Source organism: Primulina tabacum, chromosome 4, assembly GCF_025594145.1.
Source record: "Primulina tabacum isolate GXHZ01 chromosome 4, ASM2559414v2, whole genome shotgun sequence".
Taxonomy (NCBI): domain Eukaryota; kingdom Viridiplantae; phylum Streptophyta; class Magnoliopsida; order Lamiales; family Gesneriaceae; genus Primulina; species Primulina tabacum.
In genome coordinates this window covers 14,446,730-14,472,378 of record NC_134553.1, presented here as the reverse complement: position 1 = coordinate 14,472,378, position 25,649 = coordinate 14,446,730, and the positions used below count along the sequence as shown (strand labels likewise).

At 36.4% G+C, this 25,649-nt stretch overlaps 2 protein-coding genes across 2 annotated transcripts; one reads left to right on the top strand and one right to left on the bottom strand.

Moving 5' to 3' along the window:
• The first annotated feature begins 14,514 nt into the window (after positions 1–14,514).
• LOC142543137 (vicilin-like seed storage protein At2g28490) lies at positions 14,515–16,807 on the top strand. The gene is made up of 5 exons (XM_075650196.1): positions 14,515–14,863; positions 15,139–15,320; positions 15,421–15,501; positions 15,581–15,982; positions 16,216–16,807. Exons 1-5 carry the CDS (start codon positions 14,542–14,544, stop codon positions 16,660–16,662), a joined length of 1,434 nt encoding a protein of 477 aa, XP_075506311.1. The 5' UTR covers positions 14,515–14,541; the 3' UTR covers positions 16,663–16,807.
• Positions 16,808–18,298: 1,491 nt separating this feature from the next.
• Positions 18,299–21,054, bottom strand: LOC142543136 (elongation factor 1-alpha-like). The gene is made up of 3 exons (XM_075650195.1): positions 20,935–21,054; positions 19,761–20,243; positions 18,299–19,426 (listed from the first exon to the last, which is right to left on the bottom strand). Exons 2-3 carry the CDS (start codon positions 20,220–20,222, stop codon positions 18,539–18,541), a joined length of 1,350 nt encoding a protein of 449 aa, XP_075506310.1. The 5' UTR covers positions 20,223–20,243; positions 20,935–21,054; the 3' UTR covers positions 18,299–18,538.
• Positions 21,055–25,649: the final 4,595 nt, after the last annotated feature.

Genomic DNA, 25,649 nt, shown 5'->3' with positions numbered 1-25,649 from the left:
AAATGAATTTTTTCAATGCCTCTTTATTTTTCAGTTTTCTAGCAAGGGTGACTATTTCAAACTGATACCATTCATCATAATACTCAGTTTTGGTTTATACATATTCATTTACTTCATCCATCAAGAGCTCGAATTGAGTTTATACAACAGACAAAGGTATGAACTTCTCAGCTTTCCCCATCTTTTCTTTGTTTTTCCCTTCTATTCCTTTTGAAGTATACTGAGATACAAGTCTAGATCTAATACACTCAATGAGATCTTTGATAACTATATTTAGACGTGCTGCTGACAGAATGGTAGGTGGAGCAACTGTTTGAAGAGATATAGCTATGACAACCAGAGTCAGATGCTTTGCGGGTTTATTAAAAACTTTCTTGTCATTTTCCTTTGCAGTGGCTTCATTGACATCAGGTTTAGGCAAAAATGAATCAGCTTCCTTCACTTTTGTCTTATGTGATCCTCCTTCTCGACATATGATGATATTAGCTTGCTTGGTGTGGAGATTGATTTAGTCTTGGTAGTTCTATCTTTTTTGATTGGTGATGTAGGTGTTGTCTCAGAGTCACTCTCATGAGTGATTAATTCATCTTGGTTTTGGGCTTAATGGTCTTAGACTGGCCGACTTTGGTCTTGGGAGCCCCAATCTTGGAGGGTGTCGTGAATTCCTTCTTAACTACCATCGATTGACCTAAGGTCAGTTTAGCAGAGACCTTTGGGACTCAAAGTGAAGATTTATGACGCATTTAACATTCTAGTATAGTGTAGAGTCTATGATTAACTAAAATCGACACCAATATCTTCAAGCAAATGACTCAGAGGGATCGCAAAACCAAATTGAAACGTCCACTACTCGTTTTTCTTTAAAACGTACTAGAAATTTTTTTTAAAAAACATATACATATATAAATATAATTTTTGCAACTTTTTTAAAATAAATTTACCAACTAACTATTTAAAATCCAAAAGAACACAAATTCAAACTATAAAGTCGTAAAACGTCATCCACCCTAACTTTAACATTTTCAAAAGTAACTTAACTCTAACATTCTCTCAAAGATCTCAAAATCATCATAAGTCATAAAAATCTTAAAAGTAACTCAAATCATTTAGCTTAAATCATAAACGTAAGTCATAAACGTAAGTGCGGAAAAACTTCCGCTGGTCCTCGAGTTGTGTGCACCTTCAGTCCAGCAAGACCAACCATCAAATGCCTCATTAACATCAACAACATGTTCACCTGCATCGATCACACCTAGTGAGTCTATTAACTCGGCAAATCTTAACCATGATAACAAGTAATATATATACATCCACATGCAACAGTGAAAATACTTTTATTTAAAATAGCTTTTCATGAACATGCATAAAATAAACATTTTTTACATCATAAACATTTTTCTTTTCATCATATACGTATATGTTTCCCTTCTATTGAAATCGGATCGTTAATTATGACTTTTGTATCAACTGAAGGTCGATGGATTCATCTACGTGTAACCACAGTACTGGGTGATGGGGACATCGGCAATACTCTAACCCTGTCAACTGAGCCTTGACCTATCATATCATCATATCATGTTAATGGAAATACGATCAGTCGGGATCTCTCTAGGGCCTTCTCCAGTAAACGGGCTCTCTCTGGGCCTTTTCCCTAATTTTCCCTCCAATCATATCATCGTATCATCATATTAGTCACAATCACTTCACCTCCTCCAACATTTCATATCTTCATTACTTATAAAGATTCATGCATATAAATAATTCATTTTTCTTTTATACCAAGCATGCAACACGTCTTATATTGTTAACGTTTCATCATAAACATTTAAAATAAACATATTAAAATTATTTACAGCATTCAAGGCACTACCAGGACGTCTAACATTTTTAGGTGTAAAATGACCATTTTACCCCTAGAAGCATAACTTTTCGTATTTATTCTTAGACCTCAAAATGACGTCCAAAATCATTCCAAACTTAACATATAACCTTAAAACACTCCCATAAATATTCCTTAGATGTAAACTTATGCCCCTCGACTTCTCAAATCGTTTTTAAAGCTTAGACCTACATCCCGGTTTTGACTCGAAACTTAACCAAACTTGAACCAAAGCTTCCTAACACATAAATAAACCTTTTCCAACCTAAACTAAGCTAATTATGACCATCGAAGATACCCCTATAGGCTACTTAATTTTCTGCATGCATGGTTCGAACCCTAGCCCATGTTATCCTCAAACTTTCGACCCCAGCCCTTATCCCCCATGACCAGACCCTAGGCCACCTTCTCAGGACCCTAACCAAACACTAGGCAACCTTCTGGACTGAACTTAACCAGCTTGGAAGCCACAGCCCCAACAGCGCACCCTTCCAAGTTTGTGCGGCCTCATCGTCGTGCGATCACCCTAGCCTCCACGCCTAGCATCGTGGATCCTACCTAGGATCATGGCTCAGCCCTCTTGAGGTCCCTGGATGAGCCCTAACTGAAACTAGTAGCCGCTTGCACCTAGGAAGAAGAAACCGAAAACATAGCTTCCCTCGAACTCCAAAACATGCAGCCCTCCCCTAGCTTGTGTCTAGCCCTTGCATAGCCCATCAAGGACCATCCTCCCGCCCCTTTTGGTATCCTAGACACAACCTAACAACAGTTAGTAACCTTGGCTCTCGAAGAGTCCTAGTCGAAGACCCCTAAGCCACTAGGACTCTTATTTTCGTGCAAGCTAGATACCTTCCATGTCCAGCCCTTGTGCAACCGTATCTAGCCTCATAAGCCCTCTGAAATCATATTTTTTTATTTCCCTAGCATGGCAGCCCCTTTATGCACAATTAACAAGAGTTTTGGATCATTAAAACTTTGAGTTTTTGGCCATGGCATGTCAAAAAAACAAAAATAAAATATGTATATCATGTTTTTCATGCAAGGATAATTAAATACACATAATATGGTGTGAAATATGTTTGAAATAAAGTTAAGGAGTTCCTTTGCGTATATTACGCTCGAAAACAATTTGGCGATGCGAGGAACGTTGGCGAAGAGATGACCCTAGTTGAATTCTCCTTCAAAATTCACTTGAGAGCTAGTGTGTGTGTGTTCGTGTAGAGGCTGATGGAAGAGTCCTTGTAAAATTTAGGAGGAAGGGGCGTGTGATTATGTAGGTTAAGGGAGGGTTTTTGGCTTCGAAATATCAATTAGAACACAAGATGTAAGCTTAGGCCCATTAACATAGTATATTAGACCCAATAAGCTCATTAATTAATATTTAAAATATTTTTTTTAGGAAATTTGTGAAAATATTAGTCGAGTTCTCAAAAAGTTCATGTTTTCGTCGAAAGTCGAATACCGTTTAAAAATACGAATCGGCGTATAAAAACACCTCAAAACACCTCATTTTCGAAAATTTCATTTAAAATAGACCACACATTTAAATAATTAAAAATAATTGTTTAATAAAAAAACTTTCCCTTAAATGGTCCCTGATCTCCGTTCCTCGATCGCGTCTAATCTTTAAAACACAGTTTTATGTATTCTAAAATAAAACTAAATTTTAAACATGTAAACATGTCTACCATAATCAATTTATGCAATTAAACAATTTAATTAAAATACATAAGAAATTTGATAATTTACATGCATGTGGTTCACGTGGACTTTCAAATTTTCTGGACGTTACATAAATGATTGTTTAGTGGACTAAACCATCACCTTTAAGATGTTGAATAGAACTGAGAACCAGTTGACCTTCACAACTAATAATGACTTTGTCACAATATCACAAAAGATCTGGAATCCAGCTTCATTTATTTCTTAAGATCAGATGTCTTGATTGCTTTCATCAGAAGCAGATAAGAGACTAAGCATTTTTTCGATGTCGATGGCCTCAATAGAGTGGAAGTTTGTTAATCCCTCATAGGGCAGCTGAAAGAAATGAGCAAAAGTCCCACGTCCATGATGATTTCATTTCCTCCGATAGAAAAACAATCTTCACATCACTGGTCACAATTCCTTTCTCATCGATACTCAGCAACTCAGCACATATATGTCCAAAAAAGAACCCAGAAAGGATTTGAATCAAGATAACATAATCGCCTTGAAAACTCATGTAAATGAAGTATCTTCCATGGAGTAGATGGAGTCGAAGTCGACTGTAAGAGTGTTCATGACGTAATCAGTTGTCGTGGTTGCTGCCATTGAAGAATTTTGTGAGTTTTAGAAGGTGTTTGAAAGATTGAGATGACTACTGCAATTGAATGCAGAAGGATTAGAAATTTCTTAATGATTTGCAGAAAAATTCCAAGTGTAAAGAATGTAAAGGATCTAGATTGAATATATGTACGATGAATTTTTGAATTTCGTCGGACATGTGGCAGTAAATAAAAATAATTGGTAACTTCCAATTCTATAAATTGTGTAACGCCCAGATTCGACGAATGTCCTCATTGTACCAAGACGAGTCTTTCCAGCGTGCTTAAGTCCTCACTCACACGCACCCTAGGAAACTTTCCACTGGGTCACTCATCCCGAAATTTCCCCAAGTATAGCACGCTTAACCTTGGAGTTCTTATATGATGAGCTATCGAAAAGAAAATGCACCTTCTTGATATGAATAATACCTATCAAATCTTTTAAGCCCTCCTCAACTGCACAGTCACATACCTGAACAGTTTTGGAATACCTCTCCTTTCAGTGTAAGATCGATTCATTCATGTTTCTTTCGCCTAGAAGCCTGCCAGGAACCGCTCATTGTTCGTGCAAATTTATGACACAGATGATAACCCCTCGCCTTCTTCGGCCCGGGTCTCACATGCCCACCAGTATCCGATTGGTTCGTCCCTGAACCACACCGTACTAGGAGAGGTCGACTCTGATACCAACTGTAACGCCTCAGATTCTACGACTATCCTCATTGTACCAAGACAAGTCTTTTCAGCGTGCTTATGTTCTCACTCACACGCACACTAGGAAACTTCCCAGAGGTCACCCATCCCAGAATTTCTCCAAGTCAAGTATGCTTAACATTTGAGTTCTTATGTGATAAACTACCGGAAAAAGATGCACCTTCTTGATATGAATAGTACATATCAAATATTTTAAACCCTCCTAAATTGCAAAGTCACATACCTGAAAAGTTTTGGAATCCCTCTCCTTCCGGTGTAAGATCGGTTCATTCATGTTTCCTTCGCCCAGAAGCCTACCAGAAGCCGCTCATTATTCGTGCAACTTCATGGTACCGACGATCGCCTCCCGCCCTCTTCGGCCTCGGGTCTCACCTGCCCAACAGCTTCCGCTTGGTTCGTCCCCGAACCACATCGTACTAGGAGAGGTCGGCTCTGATACCAACTTTAATGCCCCAAATTCGACGAATGTCCTCACTGTACCAAGACGAGTCTTTCCAGCGTACTTATGTTGTAATGCCCGAGAATTAATCACTGTAATTAACGATGATTTATTTACAATTTTATGTGATTATGAAAGGATTAACCGAGACCCGATTTGAGATAACGCGTAAAAAGATGTATGTGCGAGGATGAGCTCTCGCGCATATGCGCGACCAGCCGGGCGCATATGCGCGAAATGTCCAGAGGACCTCGCGCATATGCGCGACCTGAACCTTCGCATGTGCGCGAGGGTGGCAGAGAGTTGGGCAGAAATTTGAGTACCTCGCGCATATGCGCCGAATGAGGGCGCGCATATGCGCGAGGCACTGTGTACATCACGCGCCGAGACATATGGTCTCGCGCATATGCGCCGGTAGATGTCGCGCATATGCGCGAGACGTGTTGCATGTAGGATCGGCCATTTGCTTTACATGCGTGAATGCAATATATATATATATGTAACAAAGCTTCGTTCCTCCTTCATTATTTCCGAGAAAAGAGTCGAGAAAAGTCTCTGTGAAGTTATAGAAAATCCTTACGCCTTTTGTGCAAAATCCGTCCGTCTGATTTTGAATCCGACTTCGGTACCGAGTTCCTAGCAACGTAGGCTACAACTGGACGTAAGTTTTACTACGTTTTGACATGTTTTGAAATTATGATGTTGTTGGAATTGAATACACGTCATATATGATGTTCTTGACATGTTAAACGTCATAGAATCGAAGTCAGATTGAGAAACGGACTGATTATGGAATCGTTATGAATTTTTTAAGGGTATATTGATTTATACCGGACAGATTTGAATTGGAACTAGATTATAGATTATATTGGATATTGGTTATGGATTGTAACTGTTATCTGGTGATGTATTGACGGGAATATTGAGATTGTACCGTTATACCGTTGATTTTGAATTAAATCCAGATTAACCAGATTCAGTATTGAATTGAGAATGGAATATTGATATTAGTATTCCCGGTATGTCATTTCAGATTTACAAAGACAGTCTTGAGTTCAGAACTGAGATTGCTTCAGACAATGACTACAAACGAAAGGTGTAAGTCAATGTGGTATTGGGAGATCGACTTGAGTCGGTTTAGACTTGAGTTTCCCTAAATCACATACTTTACTTTATTGCATTGATATTTGCATTGATTTGATTGATGTACTTGTTCTCTTGATTTATAGATAGCAGGTATTAGACGAGTAATCTTGTGACAGAAGTGCCTGATAGTGGCGGGATCGCCACGGGCACATTGCACGATATCACAAGATAGTGTATTGGCGATAGTGCCAAAGTCTGTCACCGGATGATTGGCTATCGATGTGGATAGAAATGTGGCTTCTTCTATTACTGGTGATCGATACCCTATCGACGTGGATAGAACTGGAGTCTTTTCTATTACTGTTGGTCGATATGGGAATGCCAACTTCTGGAAACCGAGATCCCTAGACTAGGATTGAGTCTAGTCTGAATTGTAGAGTTACGAGTATTGTAGACAGTCTGATATTGATTATGTTTCAGATTTTGATACATATTGCTGTTATCTGTTACATGCTTTATATTTGGTTATATGATTTCATGTTTCATTGATTTATACTGGGATTATATTCTCACCGGAATTATCCGGCTGTTGTCTTGTTTGTATGTGTACATGACAACAGGTGGGACAGGATCAGGGTCCAGGAGATGAGGAGAGATCGTGATAGAGTGGAGACTTCGGACTTTGATGTATATAGGGTTTTGTCACTTGATAATTAGATGTTGAACCTTAGTTTTTACTGATTTGTAGACGGTACAGGACTTGTACTTTATTTTATACTGAGTTGTATATTAGTTTGATTTCACTACATTCCGCATAAAAAAAAGAGAAAAAATTTTATGACGCTAATTACTTGATTAGTAAATTGATCCTGATGACGATTAAGAACTGATTAGCGTCGGGTCTCCACATATGTTCTCACAAAACGCACCCTAGGAAACTTCCCAGGGGGTCTCCCAGCCAAGAATTTCCCTAAGTCAAGCTCAGTTAACCTTGGAGTTCTTATGTGATGAGCTATCGAAAAGAAAATGCACCTTCTTGATATGAGTAGTACCTATCAAATCTTTTAAGTCCTCCTCAACTGCACAGTCTCATACCTGAAAAGTTTTGGAATCCCTCTCCTTCCGGTGTAAGATCAGTTCATTCATGTTCCTTTCACCTAAAAGCCTGCCAGGAGCCGCTCATTGTCCGTACAACCTCATGGCACAGGCGATCACCCCCCGCCCTCTTCGGCCTCGGGCCTCACAAATTGATTGGTCGAAAGTCGCATATATTAATGAGGAACTAAACTGAGTTAAGAATTCAGTCTACTAAATGATGATATTTGGTAGTCCGAGAACATAGTGGCTTAGTTCAGTTGAGATACTAAACTGACAGTCAGTTGAGCTCAAGGGTACTGACTTCTATCTTATCAGCTGATTTGAAAAAAATATTAAAGATCCCCCTAAATAAGAAATCAAGATAAATTAATAAGCCCTAAAACATTTCTAAAGAAAGAAAACTCGGTCTCAGGTAGTGTCTTGGTGAATATATCTTCTGCTTGTTGTTCAGTTGGGACATATTCCATCCTTAAGTTTTTCATCAATGCATGATATCTGATAAAGTGATATCTGACATCATTGTGTTTGGTCCCGAAGTATATAATTGGATTGTAGGTTATTAATATGATGCTTGTATTGTCACAAAAGATTGGTGACTCTTCTACATTGATTACATAATCTCTCAATTGTTGTTGAATCTAGAGTATTTGTGTCCATCAACTTCCTGCAGCTAAGTATTATATCCAATTGTGGATGTTGCAATGGAAGTTTGCTTTTTGCTAAACCATGTGATCATCCTGTCTCCCAGAAACTGACATGATCCACTAGTACTTTTTTTTAATCAAGCTTGCACCCTGCATAATCTGCACCTGAATATCCAATTAAATTGAATGGAGAGTCTTTAGCATACCATAGACCCATATTTTGTATGCCTTTAAGGTATTTAAGAATACACTTGAAAGCTAAATATTGAGATTGCTTAGACTGAAACCAAGCACACATATATACAACAAATACAATATAAGGTCGATTGGCAGTTATGTATAATAAAAAAACCTATTATACATCGATACATGATTACCTCGACGGATATTCCCTCTTCATCTTTATCTAGTTTAAATGATGATCTCATTGGGTCGCTGCTGAGAACATGTTTGCATCTGAAATTTCTTTAGTAGTTCCTTTGTATACTTAATTTGACTTATGCAAATATCATTATCCAATTTTTTCACTTGAAAACCAAGAAAAAATTGTTAGCTCGTCCAACTTACTCATCTCAAACTTGTCTTGTATCAGTTTAGCAAAATTTTCACATATTTTGGGGTTAGTTGACCCAAAAATGATATCATCAACATAAATTTATACTAATAAGGTATGATCTTCTTTGGTGAATTTCAATAGAGTCTTATCAACAATCTCTATAACAAAATCATGTTCAATTTGAAATTTAGATAGTGTTTCATACCAAGATCTTGGAGCTTGTTTTTAACCATATAAAGTTTTTTTTAAGTGATATACATGATCAAGAAATAAATGATTGACGAAATCTAGTGGTTGTTCAACATAGACTTCTTCTTGTAGTTATCCATTCAAGAATACTCTATTTACATTCATTTGATTAGACTTTGAAATTTTTGTAAGAGATAAAAGTAAGAAACATACGGATGGCTTCCAATCTAGCTACTGGTGCATATGTTTCATCATAATCAATTCTTTTTTCTTGCCAGAATCCTTGGGAAACTAGTCTTGCTTTGTTCCATACTATGGTTCCATCTTCATTTCTTTTGTTCATGTACACATATCTTGTACATATAACTGAATGATGAGAAAGCCTTGGAACTAAGTCTCAGACATGATTTCTAGTAAATTGATTGAGCTCTTCTTGCATAGCATCAATCCAGTTACTATCAGTTAAAGCTTCATCAATTCTTTTAGGTTCAACATTAGAAATAGATACATCATGTAAAAATTGATTGATCATCTACCCATTGGTTCTTATTGGGGTAGTTGGGTTACCTTTTGCCAATTCGGGTGGATGGCCCATATTCCATCTATAATAAAGTTCATCATCGTTGTTGAGTGAAGCTGAATCAGTTGGGTTGACTTTAGTTTGGTTCTAATATGTTGAGTTGATATCAGTTTGGTTGGCATCAGTTGGAATTCTATTAGATCTTTGTGCATCAAGAAACTGGTCAACCGGAGCACCATTTTTCAGATTGATTTCTTCAAATTGGTTTATTAATTTGGTTGGATTAGTTGACTATTCAGTCGACACTTATTCATCAAGTATAATGTGCAATGATTTTTCAATATTTACATTTTTTTTAAATACATGATAAGCCTTAATAATTGAAGAATATCCAATAAATATATCCTCATTTGACTTATAATCAAAAGCAGTCAGATGATTTTTACCATTGTTGTGGATAAAATATTTGCAACCAAAAATTTTGAAGTGAGATATAATGGGTTGATTGTAATGCAAGATATCATAAGGTGCATTGTTTATTGTTTCAGCCCAAAATTTCTGATAAATTCCAGAATCAGCAAGTATTGTTCTAACAGCTTCTTTAAGGGTCATATTCCTTCTCTCAGCAACTCCATTTTGCTTAGGTGTTCTGGCTGCTGAGAATTCATACCGGATTCCATGATTTTCTAGAAAGGCATAAAAATTTTGGTTAACGAATTCATTTCCTCTGTCGGATCTGATTTTTTCAATCCCTTATAATTTTTTATTTAAAAGTCTTTTGAAAATTTTGATCAATTGAGCAACAATTTGGTCTTTAAAATTTTAAAAATATTACCCGTGAACTTTTTGAAATAATCAACAATGACCAAACAGTATTTCATTCTCCCTATTCTCATAATTGCAATAGGACCAAACAAATCCATGTGTGGCAGTTCTAAGCTTCTGGTTAATGAGTTACATCATTTGCTTTTAAAAGATGACCTAGCTTTCACAAGTTGAATAGAATTCGTCGCTTGAAATTCAATTTTGGTCAGACCAGTAACTAAGTCATTCTTGCTCAGATTTGCAGTAGCTTTGAAATTTAAATGATTTAACATCTTATACCACAACCAGTTCATTTGTAAATTAGAAGCAATAAAGCACACTAATTCAGTAGGATGAGTAATCCAACTGATTTTGTATGTGTTATCGCACATCTTACCTGTCATTATGATGCAACAAGAAGTATCTTTGACAGTATAGACATGCTTACTAAACTCAACTAAGAAATCATGATCACATAACTGACTTATACTGATCAAATTTTACTTAAGATTTTCAGCAACTAATAATGATAATGTTACAATAGATAAGCTTACCCTTACCCAAAGATTTACCTTGAGAAGCATCTCCAAATGTGATCTTGGGTCTAGTAAAGTGAGTTAGTTTTGATAGCAGTTTAGCTTCACCAGTCATGTGCCTTCAATATCCACCGTCAAAGTACTAAACTGACTTCTTGATGTGTTAAGTTATTGTGCCCTACAATCACAAATTACGAATAAATCTTGGGACACATACCTACTTGGGTCCAGAAGGGATTAGTCCTTTTGGAACCCAACCTGGATCAGTTTAACTGGCCGATCACTTGTTGTGCTCCTAATAGGTCATGTGTAAGCATCTGTGTGGTGTGTTCTGCGTACAGTAGAAACCATATGTTGTTTACCCTTTCCAACATCATTGTTCAGCTTATATCATTTCTGAACACTTTTCATCGAGTTATGCCTAGCTAAACTAGTTTTAATGGGCTTCTAGTTTGGCTTAGCATTGAAATTCTCAGGCATGTAACCAACACTAAACTTTCTACCTTTGCTCATATCTTCAATAGGCTTTGCAACTTGATTGATAGGTTCTTGAAATTCATGTATCATACTGGATTTTACAAATTGAACATATTTCTCTTTGCATATATTCATTTTTGGTTGAGTACTTGTCTAGGGAATGCTTTTTTTGTTTCTGAAACAATGACCAGTTTTTTCTCCATCAGATTTCTATAACTCTTGCATTTTAGCTAATATAACTGAAGACTTATTCCAGGATGAAACTAGTTCTGTTAGCTTCATATTTTCAAATTTAACTTTCTGGTTTTCATCATGTATCTCATTCTTAATTTTTAGTTTATCAATATATGTCTCCAGACTTAACATTTCACTATATTGTTCACAGTTAGTTTTAATTTTGTCTTCAAGCACTTCACTTCTTCATCATCACTGGAGCTACTTGAATCTTTAGATGACCTAGAGTCAGAGTCAGCCACTTTGACTTGCTTTACTCAACCACCAACACTTTTTGTCGTGCTTCTTCTTGAAGTATTTCTTCTGATTATTGGATCTCCTTTTGTCAAAAGATCTTTTTCTCTTCTCAGTTGACATTTTGTCATCTTTTTTTAGTTTAGGATAGGATGCTATAAAATGGCCAGTCTTGCCACAATTGAAACATGCATTGGAGTAATAAGTTGATTCTCTCTTTTGATAGGATCTTCGGTTGGAGTTTTGAAAATTCCCTTGATTCTTTACTAGAAACTTGCAAAATTTCTTCACAAATAGTGACATGGCATTAATGTTCAATTGTCCAGCTGATTTTTCATTCGAAATTGATGGTTTCAGTTTCAGCGCAATTAGAGTCTTAGTCAACTGAGGGTAGATTAATCATATTCTTTTATTTGCAATTCAAATTCTTAAGATTTTAAGTCCGCAAACAAATCATATAGTTCCATTTTGATCAAATCTTTGGATTCACGTAGTCTCATAGTCTTGACATCTCATTTTTTTGGAGTTCCTCTCATTAACTTAAAAATACTTCTCGGTTGTTGTATACTTTTCCAAGTACACTGAGTTCTATCACAATTCCATTGACTCTCTCATCAAAGTCAGACATTGATTCTCTAAGCTTCATTTTGATATTTTCAAACTTCTCTATGGCCACAAAAAGTTTGTTCTCTTTAGTTTGTTCATTACCTTCGCACAACTGAATCAATTTTTCTCAAATTTCTTTGTATGTCTAACACATTTTGATTTTGCTAAATGTTTTTTTGTCAAGAGTTTTATACATAATGTCCTTCACCACATTTTCAAGATTTGTTTTTTTCTTGTCATCATTTGTTCAATCACTCATTGGTTTTTCTATCATTTGAGGAGCACCGTTACTGATGGCTATTACTATATTGCCGTTCAATATATTCATTAGTCCATCTTTGATAATGAACCACATATCATCATCCTGAGCAGCTAAATGAGCTTGCATCCTTATCTACCAGTCATCAAAGTCTTCCTTGGAGAACATCAAAATTTTGCTGAATGAAGTCATTTGAAAAAGAAATGTTCAAAGTCGAGAATAAGCATTGCTATGATATCACTTGATATGATCGGTTGTAGTATTTAGAAGGGGATTAAATAAACACTAGACACAATTTACTTTTTAAAATTTTAATTAGTTGGCTTGGCAACTGAATTGTATATATTCTCCATTGTCAATGTCATATGATTAATAAATATGTGCGGAAAGAAGCCAAACTAACATATTATAATAAATCAACAAACTGGTTAGACTGAAAGATAAACTGAAAGTGTGGAACACTGGATTTTGTTTCATGTTCAGAGAATTTAAGCTCCTACATCACCATTTTTTCTTTTTGGAAGGCTCACACTAGAAGATTTGGATAGTGCAAGTAGTTTGCAAAATCCCAGTTCAGTTTGGACTTAAACACTGTCAAAGTGAAACTCCTAGTACACTTCAACTGAAGATGGACAATATACAGACTGTTATTTAAATACAATGATTTGTAATACTGCTATATCCTAGCACTTATTGATCATTGATGATTCAGATACAATTCCTTATAAAGTGTGCTCGACTGATTGAATTTTTACTTCAGATATTTGGAAGTTCGAATTCTTGAATCACAATAAAAGTCGTAACCTTACTAAATTGAATCATTTCTTTATATATAGACATTTTAAAATAGATTTGTTCTAAAAAGAAAGTGTCTGAGTGGTTTTTCTTTTGTCTATGTCAACATTCTCTGACAGTTCTACACTGTTGCGATCAGTTTTAAACAAAAAACTTTATCCAATCATTAGTTAATTAGTCTTCTGATGTTAACTGATGCAAACTCATAGAGTGATAAGAAATAGCCAGTTTTGTTCATCAGTTTAACTTAAATCAGTTTTATCTTAATTTTTTGCTAACATCAAAATATAAAAAAAAAATTGAATAAAACTTGTTCCGCCACATCACTTAATCAAGATTTTGTCCCCAATGGTCTGAGTTTACGTGGAAGAAATGTATAGATAAAAAAACTGATGAGCCAAGCTATTATTTGTATAATATAGGGAGGGAATATTTTTTAAATATTTAATTCATTTTTCTATCGCTCCATATTAGTGAAAAGAAACATTTGATTCATTCTTCAAATAGTAAATACAAATTAGAATATACTTTATCGATTTAAATACCAATCAATTTATATTATAAGAAAATTTATTTAATTATTGATGAAATGTAGTTATATTAGACCAATTAAATATTCCTATTTTTATTTATCATAAAAAAATTTAAAAAATGGTAGCTTCAGTTTATATTTATAATAGGATTTTCTACCCACCACGCTAGGATTATAGTAAAAGCCTAATGAATAAGTGTAGTAATATTGGAAATTTTATTCGATCATCCGACTACGAATCCAACAAGTTAGAAAAATCAAAGCATTTTTGCATGTATATCAAACTAAGCCAAGTGATACGTCTCGATCGCATTAAAATCATGCCTAGTCCTTGAAATTCAATGGCCACAAGAAATAACTCTTGAACCGATCGATCCTACACAAAATGAGATTTGCATATATATATATATATATATATATATATATATATATTACCAAGTGACCTTGTCTCAAGGTGAGATCGGATATTTCTCAACCGTACGGGTAATTCAACCCCAAGAATTCATCAAGGATTCACACCTGTTCATCTAGCTAGTCCCCTTTACTCTACTAATCGTGTGTATAAATACCGTACCCCGCATAGCTCTATAATCAATCAATTAACTAACGAGTTAAAGAAGTAACTAAATTGGATCGATGATGGGGAAAAGAATTGATTGGGAAGCACTCTTTCTGCTGGTGGTTGCGGCAGCTGCGGTGGCGGTGGCGGTGGCGGCTGCAGGGGGCGGGGTCGATGTTGAGGATGAAGGGTGGTGGAGAGAAGGAGGGAGTGACTGGTTTCTGTTGAAGGATTCGAAGCATGTGGTGAAGACCGATGCCGGAGAAATGAAGGTGGTGAGAGGTGTAAGAGGCAAATCTATCACAAATCCTATGCATATTGGATTCATTACTATGGAGCCCAGAAGCCTTTTCATACCACAGTACCTTGATTCCTCGCTCATCATCTTCCTTCGCGCAGGTATATATATATATATACACTATGAATACGGCAGACCCGATCGATTAATGATAACCATTGGATTCTGCATGCATGAATTCATGCGGCAGGCTCAACCGATGCCCCTTTCAAGTGAAAATAGTCAATGGAGAAAATTACGGAGAAATACATTTGCACTAAACTATTGGTTCTATTTCATGTCCATGCATATATATATGAGTGCTGATATAAAAAAAATTTCAAAAAGAAGATAAATTTTAATAAATATTTATCTATGGGAAAATTAAATGGTGCAGGTGAAGCAAGAGTTGGACATATACACAAGGACAAACTAGTGGAAAGGACGTTGAAAATGGGAGATATATACAGAATAGAAGCTGGTTCAGCCTTTTATTTCATTAACACAGATCATAGCCACAGTCTTCATATGATCTGCAGCATTGATGCATTTGAGAGCTTGCACTGGCATACCATTCAGGTAACTTGAATACTTGATTCGGAAGATTGTTATTTATTTAATCATAATGCAGAATCTTTTGAGAAAATAGTAAACTCTTGGTTTCCATGTATGTTGCCAGTCTTTCTTCATAGCCGGTGGAACATATCCAACATCTGTGCTGTCTGGATTTGAGCCCTCAACCTTGTCAGCAGCATTCAATGTAAGAAACAACTTTGCAACCGAAAAGCGCACAAATTTCTAAGCACATTTAACCCGAATAAATCATATGTACTTGACAGGTTTCGGAAGCAGAATTGAGTGAAATGCTAACAAGACAAAAGCATGGCCCAATTGTTCACTTATCAGACAATTCTCATTCCTGGTCTAAATTTTTGGACATGAAGCGACATGAAAAACTGGCACATATGCGGAAAATAGTCCGAACTAAAGAAGAAGTCGTAGAAGAAGAAGGATCTACCTGGTGCTCTTTAAAGGAAATGTTGGTTTCCATGTTTGCAAAGGCAGACAAGAGGCAGGACGACGGATGGAGCAAAACCGGCAGGGGACCGGGCTCCTGTAATATCTACGAAAGGAAGGCCGACTTTAAGAACAATTATGGATGGAGCGTTAGTTTGGATGAGTCAGATTATTCACCCCTTAAACATTCAGATACTGGTGTTTATCTTGTCAGCCTAACCAAGGTGAAGTCCTTCATTTTTATATTCTAATCACACATCGCACGCAAGTATAACAGCGATACTACCGTGTTCGTTCCAGTTGTAACATGTGATTTCTTTGCAATATATAAAATGTTAAAAGGACAATATGTATACATATCTTTGACCAATGTGATCCACATAATCAATGACATATAGAGAGTAGCATCGGATAATTTTGCATGGTCTGAAATCAAAATGTTTGCTAAATGCTGCAGGGATCAATGATGGCACCCCATATCAATCCTAGAGCAACCGAATATGGCATCGTATTACAAGGATCCGGCACGATCCAAATCGTCTTCCCTAATGGAAGCCTAGCCATGAACTCTAATGTAAGCCAAGGCGACGTCTTCTGGATACCCCGTTACTTCCCTTTTTGCCAGATCGCCTCTCGTACAGCCCAGTTCGAGTTCTTCGGCTTCACCACCTCGGCTCGAAACAACAGGCCTCAGTTCTTGGCGGGAGCGAACTCAATGCTCAATGCAATGAGAGGACCAGAGTTCGCAGCTTCATTCGGAATGAGCAGCAGTAGGTTCAAGAGAATCATTGACGCGCAACGCGAGTCTGCCATTTTGCCGGCGTGGCCGTCTACTACAAGTGGGGAGGTCGAGGTGGAGGCCGGGGGATTTGGTGATGAAACATTGGATTTGGAATTTGATTAATTTTTCTTTGCCTTTCGAGCGACGATTTTGATTTGTTTATTGTTTTTGAGTATTGTCTGATTTTGTTTTTGGGGATATAATAAAATTGTAAACAGAGTGGAGTTAATTTTCTTTTTCAAAGCATATATATATATGGTTCGCTGAATCTCAAAATGTGCTCTTAATTTGGCCTCGAATGTGTAAAACATATGCTTCTTGTAAGAAAATTTTGAAATCAATTTTAAAAATGCCATATAATACAAGTCATAAAACATAAACCAATAAAGCTTCGTACAATGAGCTCCTCTTGTGACAACTCATTCGTATCCCTCGTTGAAGATGACAACACAAATTGTTGTAGATGTTGATTGTAGTTTAATTCAAACATTTTTTTTAACTCATTTAAGATCGGGACATCACAATCGTGGCTCATTCACCATGCGATTTCTTTTTCGCGACCTAATGCCTTGATACACCACTACCAAAAATCTTGATGTGGCTCCAACAAGTTAACGAGTTGGCACCGGTTGATTCAAGTATGACTACGCAATGAACACTTATGGCAATCTTTTCATCACAAAAACTCTGGTAAGGCCGTCTGTGGATCAATTTCGTGAAACAGATCTCCGATCTAATTCAACTTACGAAAAATATCATTTTATATCAAAAATATTATTTTTTATTATAATTATGGATCAGAACAACCCGACTCAAAAATAAAAATTCGTAAAGACATCTCACAAAAGACTTATTTTTACTTTGATTTAAGAAAATGATTAACTCAAATTGTACAGATTCATAAATCGCAACAGTGAGAAATCAAATCATATGACTGGAGAAATTTAAAAATGAAGTGGATGATGGTGATTACAAATAAATTACAGAGGGGGGGGATAGATATGAAGCAATAATAGCGCACATCATTTCTCATATTTTAAGAAATTTAAAACTTACGGAAGTATCCTAGAAATTACTTAAATATATTGAGATAATATAGAATAGACGAGTCAAACATTAATCTTTGGAGTAAAATATAATATAACTAAAATTATTTTGATTGTAAAATGCATTTAAATTTCATAATTTTTCATTTATTATTATATGCATTTGATTGAAATATTATCCATCATTCCATTTTAAATTTATTATGTTGATATCTTAAATTTTTAGCAATGAATTTTAAACAAAATACTTGTGATCTGTAATTATTTTGGTCCACCCACATATAAATCTGGTTTCACCCCTACATATTGAAGATAGTATGTCAGTTTTGTTGCTTAATAGTTTGGGTTTGTTAACGTGTGCATGCCACACAAGGGAGTTGATGATTGTCTCTTTAAAAATTCTTTTGAGGAGAATTAATGGATTCGGCTTGTTTAGATTAATAAATAATAAATAGAAATATTGATAGTCAAAATGATCTCATAAATGCTAGTAAGCTCATAATTCCAAATGCTTAGCATAGATTCCAGCTTGGGCTGCGTGGTACATTTATTAAAATTTCAAAAGGTTATCTTTTAGACCAAATTTCAGGAATACATTTGTCGTTGTTTCTGCTTGAATCCCGGGGGGGGGGGGGGGGGGGGGTGCAACGTCTGCAAAACGCTAAATCAGACATCATATGAATATCCTGACATGTAAAAAGTGCTGCAAATCATACAATGACAAACGGATTATAAACCATAAATAGCTGGGCATCCATGCCTGAATCCACATCAATCATGCAATCTAGTTTGAAAAATCAACTTGCTCGATAATCTTTCTCGAAAAGGTGCAAGAAAATGAAATAAGTGCACGCACGCAAACAACTACAAAACCTTAAAATTTGTCTGAATAAATCAAAACTGAGACTAATGCATTCAACCAAGGACAATAAAAGAGAATCAATTCCAACGTTTTACTTGGCTCCTTTCTTGGCAGCAGCCTTGGTGACCTTGGCACCGGTGGGATCTTTCTTCTCGACGCTCTTGATAACACCAACAGCAACGGTCTGACGCATGTCACGCACAGCAAAACGACCAAGGGGTGGGTACTCGGAGAAGGTCTCGACGACCATAGGCTTGGTGGGAATCATCTTTACGAGTCCAGCATCACCGTTCTTCAAGAATTTGGGCTCCTTCTCTAGCTCCTTGCCAGATCTCCTGTCGATCTTGGTCACAAGTTCGGCAAACTTGACAGCAATGTGGGAGGTGTGACAGTCGAGCACTGGGGCGTATCCGTTACCAATCTGGCCAGGGTGGTTCATGATAATGACCTGGGAGATGAAGTTGGCAGCTTCCTTGGCGGGATCATCCTTGGAGTTGGAAGCTACGAAGCCACGCTTGAGATCCTTGACTGCAACATTCTTGACGTTGAACCCGACATTGTCACCTGGAAGAGCCTCAGGCATGGATTCATGGTGCATCTCAACAGACTTAACTTCAGTGGTCAGACCGGTGGGACCAAATGTGACAACCATTCCAGGCTTGATGACACCTGTCTCAACTCGACCAACTGGGACAGTACCAATACCACCGATTTTGTAAACATCCTGAAGTGGGAGACGAAGTGGCTTGTCTGACGGCCTCTTGGGCTCTTGGATCATGTCGAGGGCTTCCAGGAGGGTTGGGCCCTTGTACCACTCGAGATTCGTGGATCGCTCAATCATATTGTCTCCCTCAAAACCAGAAATTGGAACAAATGGGATTTTTTCAGGATTGTATCCAACCTTTTTAAGGTAGGAAGAAACTTCCTTCACAATTTCGTCATACCTAGCCTTGGAGTACTTGGGTGTGGTGGCATCCATCTGCAAATATATATAACATCTTTATGTTAGATCTTCAGGATTCAAACAAAAATGATACTTAACCACAAAACTTAGGTTGCATTTGGATTGAGTCACCCATGCAAATTCATTTTCATTGTTAAATAACATCAATAAAGGAAACTCAAATCAATCTCCTACTACATTCTATATGAAATCCATTGTGATTATTTCAATTATAGTGTCACTAATTGGAGAAGGATTTGAATTTCTTATGTTAAGTTATTAAACAATGTAAATGAATTTGAAATTAATGGATTTCAAATCCTCAATCCAAATGCACCCTTAGTGAAATAAGATAATGAGCATTTCTCACCTTGTTGCAGCAACAAATCATCTGCTTGACACCAAGAGTAAAAGCAAGCAATGCATGCTCACGGGTCTGACCATCCTTGGAAATACCAGCTTCAAAACCACCAGTGGTGGAATCAATGATGAGGACAGCACAGTCCGCCTGAGAGGTGCCAGTAATCATGTTCTTGATAAAGTCACGGTGTCCAGGAGCATCAATCACAGTGCAGTAGTACTTCGTGGTCTCAAACTTCCACAAGGCAATATCGATGGTGATACCACGTTCACGTTCAGCCTTAAGCTTGTCCAGCACCCAGGCATACTTGAATGACCTCTTGTTCATCTCAGCTGCCTCCTTCTCAAACCTTTCAATGACTCGCTTGTCAATACCTCCAAGCTTGTAGATCAAGTGGCCTGTGGTTGTAGACTTCCCAGAGTCGACATGGCCAATGACCACAATGCTAATGTGAATCTTTTCCTTACCCATGTGATGAGCTTAATAATCAAACTGCAACTAGAAACAAGCTTTTTAAGACTCACTGTAAATGTACCATATAACAGCGTTGTTCTTACATTAATCATTACAATCAAACATCAGCAATATGAGAACATCTTAAAACACACATGCTAACAAGTTTTACAGTTAGAAACTAGTCTAGCAACCAGACTACAAATAGCAGCATCCAGCAATCATCATAAAAATAAAATCTACAACTAAAAGTACAAAGAAGAAAACAATTTTACAATCACGAAACAAATATTAACTTTTGAATCCATCAACAACTTAAGGTAAATTTTAAAGCGAAAACCTTTCAGATCTCAAAGGCAGGTTCAATACAAAGATAATCTTTAAACAATAAACAGAAATGAACTCCCATTCATAGCTTAAACCAAACAAACACTGGAAGAACAATTAAATTTAAGATTCATAATCTAACACGTGAAATCAAAGAACCGTTTTGATTTGTCTAAGATTGAAACAAAAAACCTCCAAGGTAAGATTCGCGTTAAAAAACTTTGAGATCCGTAAAAAGTAGTCAATAAATACCTTTCAACACATACAGATGATCAATTCAACCAAATAGCCAGCTATAATTCATCAAAAAAATAATAAATCCCAAGAACAAGATAGATCTAGCATCGGTCGCTGCAGATATAGACAAATATAGACAATATAAAGCATAGAAGGATAGAATTACCTCCGGAAAAAGCTTGAGATTCCTAGCTCGCCGAAGGCCGCAAGGAGAGAGTTGCGAGTGTATGAAGAGGTGAAATGGAGAGGAGTTGGGGGCTTATAAGTGCAGCTTGGGACTCCATTAGGGTTTCCTCGTGGGCCGTTCGATCAAGTAGATAATCGACGGTTATTAACTGGGGAGATTTCTTAAAACAGCATTTCCGTTCTATATTTATGAGAGAAATCACGAGGTCAAAATTACAAAAATAATTTCAGATTATATTAAAGGAGTTTGTCATATTTATTTACAAATAAAAATATCCATATTTATATATAACATACCCATCTCTTGAGTTTTAAAAATAATAAATAAATGCAGGTTAAATATAAAATAAATATAAATTTATCGAAATGTATGTAATATTAAAAAAAATGATTTGTTTGTTATTTTTCATAAATATCAAGAGACTTATATATAATAAAAAATAGTTGAATTTTTTTTGTTAATATGAAGAAATAAATATAATAACCTTATATTAATTAAATTCTACAATCTATTGATGCAGCACAATTTTAATATTTATTATTTTTATACAAATATTTTTTAGTTAAATGCAAGAGATTATCATTTTTGTTAATATTCTATTTATATTTTAGCTTTTAAATTCTAACCCCACGGTCTTTCGACAATTAATCTATTCCATTCCAATTGTTCTTTAGAACCATATTTAATCCTTTAATTAAGTATCTTATTTTATTAAAAAAAAAATTTGTGCAGTCTCAGTAACTAATTTTATCTCATCGAACTATATTATTTTCTAGTCATTCCAACCCAACAATTTGTATTATTCTCTACTCATGATGTATTTACTATCCTCCATGTATAACTAAGGTTATCGGATCACACGTTCGTCTATTGTCATTTTTCTGGGGTTGTTAGCCTCATAGCTCGCTCGATCCATAAGTCACCGTTTGCTCCGGGAGCTATACGCAACTAGTACGGACTTCGAAAATAACTTAAAAATCCTAGAATGCACTGGATATTAAGAGAAAAGCTTGTATTTGGAGTGAGAAATAAGACATTCTGAAACGTCCCTTACTTTTAACTTTAAAATTTAAATAAATATCAGGGAATTTTTTTATTTTATAAACATTTTCTTCTAATTTCAAAACCATCCGATATAAAAACTAATATTTAAAATTTTTAAATGCATACAATCCATAAATCGTCACCTACAAATCGTACGTCAATTTTAAAATAATCCAAAACTAAACTTCTAAATAAAACATAAAATCTTTAAATAAATAATTCTCAAAATTTTTACTTTAAAACTTTAAATCTTAAGCTGATACGGAAAATAAAAGTCATTCGAGAGTGTACTGTCGGACCCGATCCACTCAAGTATCAGCGCCTCCCTCAAAATCATCCTCACCCGCGACCATCCAAACCTAGTGAGTCTAATGACTCAGCACGTTCTAACCATAAATATCAAATAATATGTATACAGGACCATGCATTTAAAACTCATACTTTTATTTAAAATAAGATGGCATAAGACTTGTAAGCATAAATAAATCATAAATCGTAAATCATTAAATCATAAATCTTTTCATCATCGTATATCATTTTTGGGTGAAATTTGATCCTTGAAAGTGACTATCATATCATCATGGTCGACTGATCAGTCTAGCTATACCAAGTACCTAGAGGCTGGGGGTGTCAGCAACTCTCGTCAATGGGCCGTGTCCAAATATAGAAATACGATCGTCGGGCTCCATTCGAAGCTTTCTCCCGTAAACGGACTCCCTCTGAGGCTTTTTTCCTCACGGTACCCCCAATCATGTCTTTTGTGTCACAGTCAATTCACATCCTTCAAAATATTTTTTATTTCCTTTTATTTATAAAATATTATGTCCTTCAAAAATCGTAAAATAACATTTTTCGAGAAAAATTGTACAACCTTTGCATATATCATAAAAATATCATGTTTTTATCATAATATCATTTAGCATATATTATGATCCTTCGGGATACTGCCAGACTTTTCGAGCTACCTGGGACGTAAAATGGTCACATAAAATGACCATTTTACCCCTAGACCTCGAACTTCTCATTTTTGACTTTTTCTTACTTTTCTTGACACGAACCTATCTCATGGCATCATATAAAACTTAATTTTGACTTCTAATATTTTTCTTAAACGTAAACACGAGCCTTTCTATTTAATAATTTAATAACTAAACCGTAAAGCGTTTTAAACCCGAATAAATTCAAAACTTAATATTTTCTTCCCAAATTTGAAACATAAACCTTTCATCCCTAAACTACCCCCGTGAACCACGAACCATTCCCCGCAAACCACGATTTGAACCACTTTCCCATCTTTAAGCCATAATCGAGCCCTAAACCTAATCGAGCCACATTTCTCCCAAAACTCCCGAGCCACCTTGGACCAGCGCACGCCCAGACCACCAACCTACCCTCTTGGACCACCCTGAACTGTCCTGGACCAGCCCACTAGCCCCTGGCACCCTCCAGCCCAACGCTGGACCGGCCCTCTTTTTTCTCCTAGGTCTTGCGGCTTCCCTTCTATCGAACCATTGGACCACCAGCACCTAGCCACCCCTGTAGCCCCTGCCTAGGAGCCTACTGAGCCCCATGGTTCAAGCTTACAACATGTGCACCCCTTCTTTTATCATCAAGCCGCGCGCACCACATGGTTCCTAGGGCTCGCGGTTGTTGCCCTCCTTCATCTAGCCTCCGTCCAACCAGCCTTGAGCCTTCCTAACCCTCCAGCCGTAGTCACACAGGACCTGATCCAAGCCCTGGCGCTGCCTCCCCTTAGCCGAGACCATCATGTGCCCAAACACTATGGATAACCCTAGAAACCCTAGGTGCTCGAGCTTCCTCCCATGCGCGCCCCTTCTAGCTACTGTCCAGCCTTTGTTCCTCCTTAAACGATACTTTTTACCACCCCTAATCGTCTCATATTAGCAGCGTGTCCATCAGATTCATAACACCATTTGTTGATGCATAAAAACGTCGAAACTTTGAGAAATATACGTATAAACGTAAAATAATTTGAACTTAAACGTTTGTCATGCTAGAAGACATAAATCATGCATATTATGATTTGAATGGTGCAAAAAAAAGTTTAGAACCGTGCCTTTGCGTTGATAACGCTCGAATATTCGATCGTTGGCGTGGGCTGCGAAGAGGATCGAACGGACGACGAACAACCCTTGTATTTTGCTCTCAAAATTTCGAAAATCTTAGTGTGTGTGTGTGTGTGTGTGTTGTGTGAAATTTTCGGCAACTAGGAGTCTATAAAACCCAATTTTTGATCTTATAATTTAGTGTTTTAGGTGATTTATGAGTTTAGATTTTAGAGTTTTTAGGACTGTTGTTTTGAAAGTAATTAGACCTATTAATCCTAGGTACATTAGGCCCAATTAAATATAAAATAAAAGTTTACAAAAATCGTTTTCGAAAATAATAATTTTCGGGCCTTTAAAAATCCTTGGTTTGACTAAAATAGGCTTCCCGGATAAAATAGGGCTCGATTCGTAAAATAATTTGGATTCTGGCATTTTTTAAAAAAATTCATCCTATTTAATCATTTTATCGAGCTTTAAAAAATATTCATCTTGGTCGTCCCTGATTTTCTTTCCCCGGTCTAATATCGAATATCCGGACAAAATTCTTAATTTCATGTAATCATGCAATTTAAACATTTAATCATATAAAATATATCCTTTAAGCATTTAAAATCAATTAAATAAAATAAATAAGAAATTAAACAATTTTCATACATGCGATTTACATGGACTGATTTTTGGACGTTACACATTCTGATGGCCTATTTATAGGCGGAGTTTGGAAGATCTGAAGCCGTTTCGGAAGCTTTATACTCTATGTGTTAATGTCGTCTTGAGACCTAGCGGTTTGAAAGCTCTAATCTGCTCTCTGGAAGCTCCGAACTCATATGTGTCTATGTTCATTGGACACAATATTGCTTTTTTAGCTGCTTGAGTTCGAAAAGTCCGATCTACCCTTCGGACGTTCTGATCTGTTTGGCAGTTCTGAACCACCCTTTGGTAGTTTCAATTGGGCTGTTGAATAAATACTTCAATTTCATTGCGTGATGACAGCTTAATCAAGTTTAAACCATACTTTATTGATGATAGAACTTGGGTCATTACATTCTCCTTCCCCGTCTTAACAAGATTTTGTCCCTGAAATCGGCTGGGGTAAAGAAAATTACAACTGAAATACAATGGAATAAAACTGGGAAAATTACAACTTAAAACAAATTCAGATAATCATACCGCATATGACTTTCTAGCTCCCACTTTTCTTTTTTTGTCCCTCAAATCGTTTCCATTCAACTAAGACGAGCGGGATACGTTTGTTTCTGAGAACCTTGTCTTTCTTATCCAAAATCTTGAACGGTTGCTCCACTTAAGTTAAGTTAAGTTAAGTTAAGTTAAGTTCGAGCTGCACTTCTGCTGAATGCAGAACCTGTGACTTGTCTGATGCATATTGAATCAACACAGATACGCATAACACATTATGAATACTGGACATTTATGTAGGTCAGATTCCCAACATCTTCGAGCATATTGAATGGCCCAATGAACCTCGATGTAAACTTTCCTTTGAGTCTGATTCCCATCACACGTCTAAAAGGAGAAACTTTCAGAAACACTTTCTCAACTGGCTGGAATTGTAGCGGTCAT

What these genes read in the sequence shown, in the direction of transcription:
- LOC142543137 (XM_075650196.1), top strand. Translation starts at nt 14,542, where the DNA reads ATGATGGGGAAAAGAATTGATTGGGAAGCACTCTTTCTGCTGGTGGTT. An exon ending in TGCACTGGCATACCATTCAG is followed by an intron (nt 15,321 to 15,420) that starts GTAACTTGAATA and finishes GTATGTTGCCAG; the next exon opens with TCTTTCTTCATAGCCGGTGG. An exon ending in CCTTGTCAGCAGCATTCAAT is followed by an intron (nt 15,502 to 15,580) that starts GTAAGAAACAAC and finishes TGTACTTGACAG; the next exon opens with GTTTCGGAAGCAGAATTGAG.
- LOC142543136 (XM_075650195.1), bottom strand. Translation starts at nt 20,222, where the DNA reads ATGGGTAAGGAAAAGATTCACATTAGCATTGTGGTCATTGGCCATGTC. An exon ending in TGATTTGTTGCTGCAACAAG is followed by an intron (nt 19,427 to 19,760) that starts GTGAGAAATGCT and finishes ATATATTTGCAG; the next exon opens with ATGGATGCCACCACACCCAA.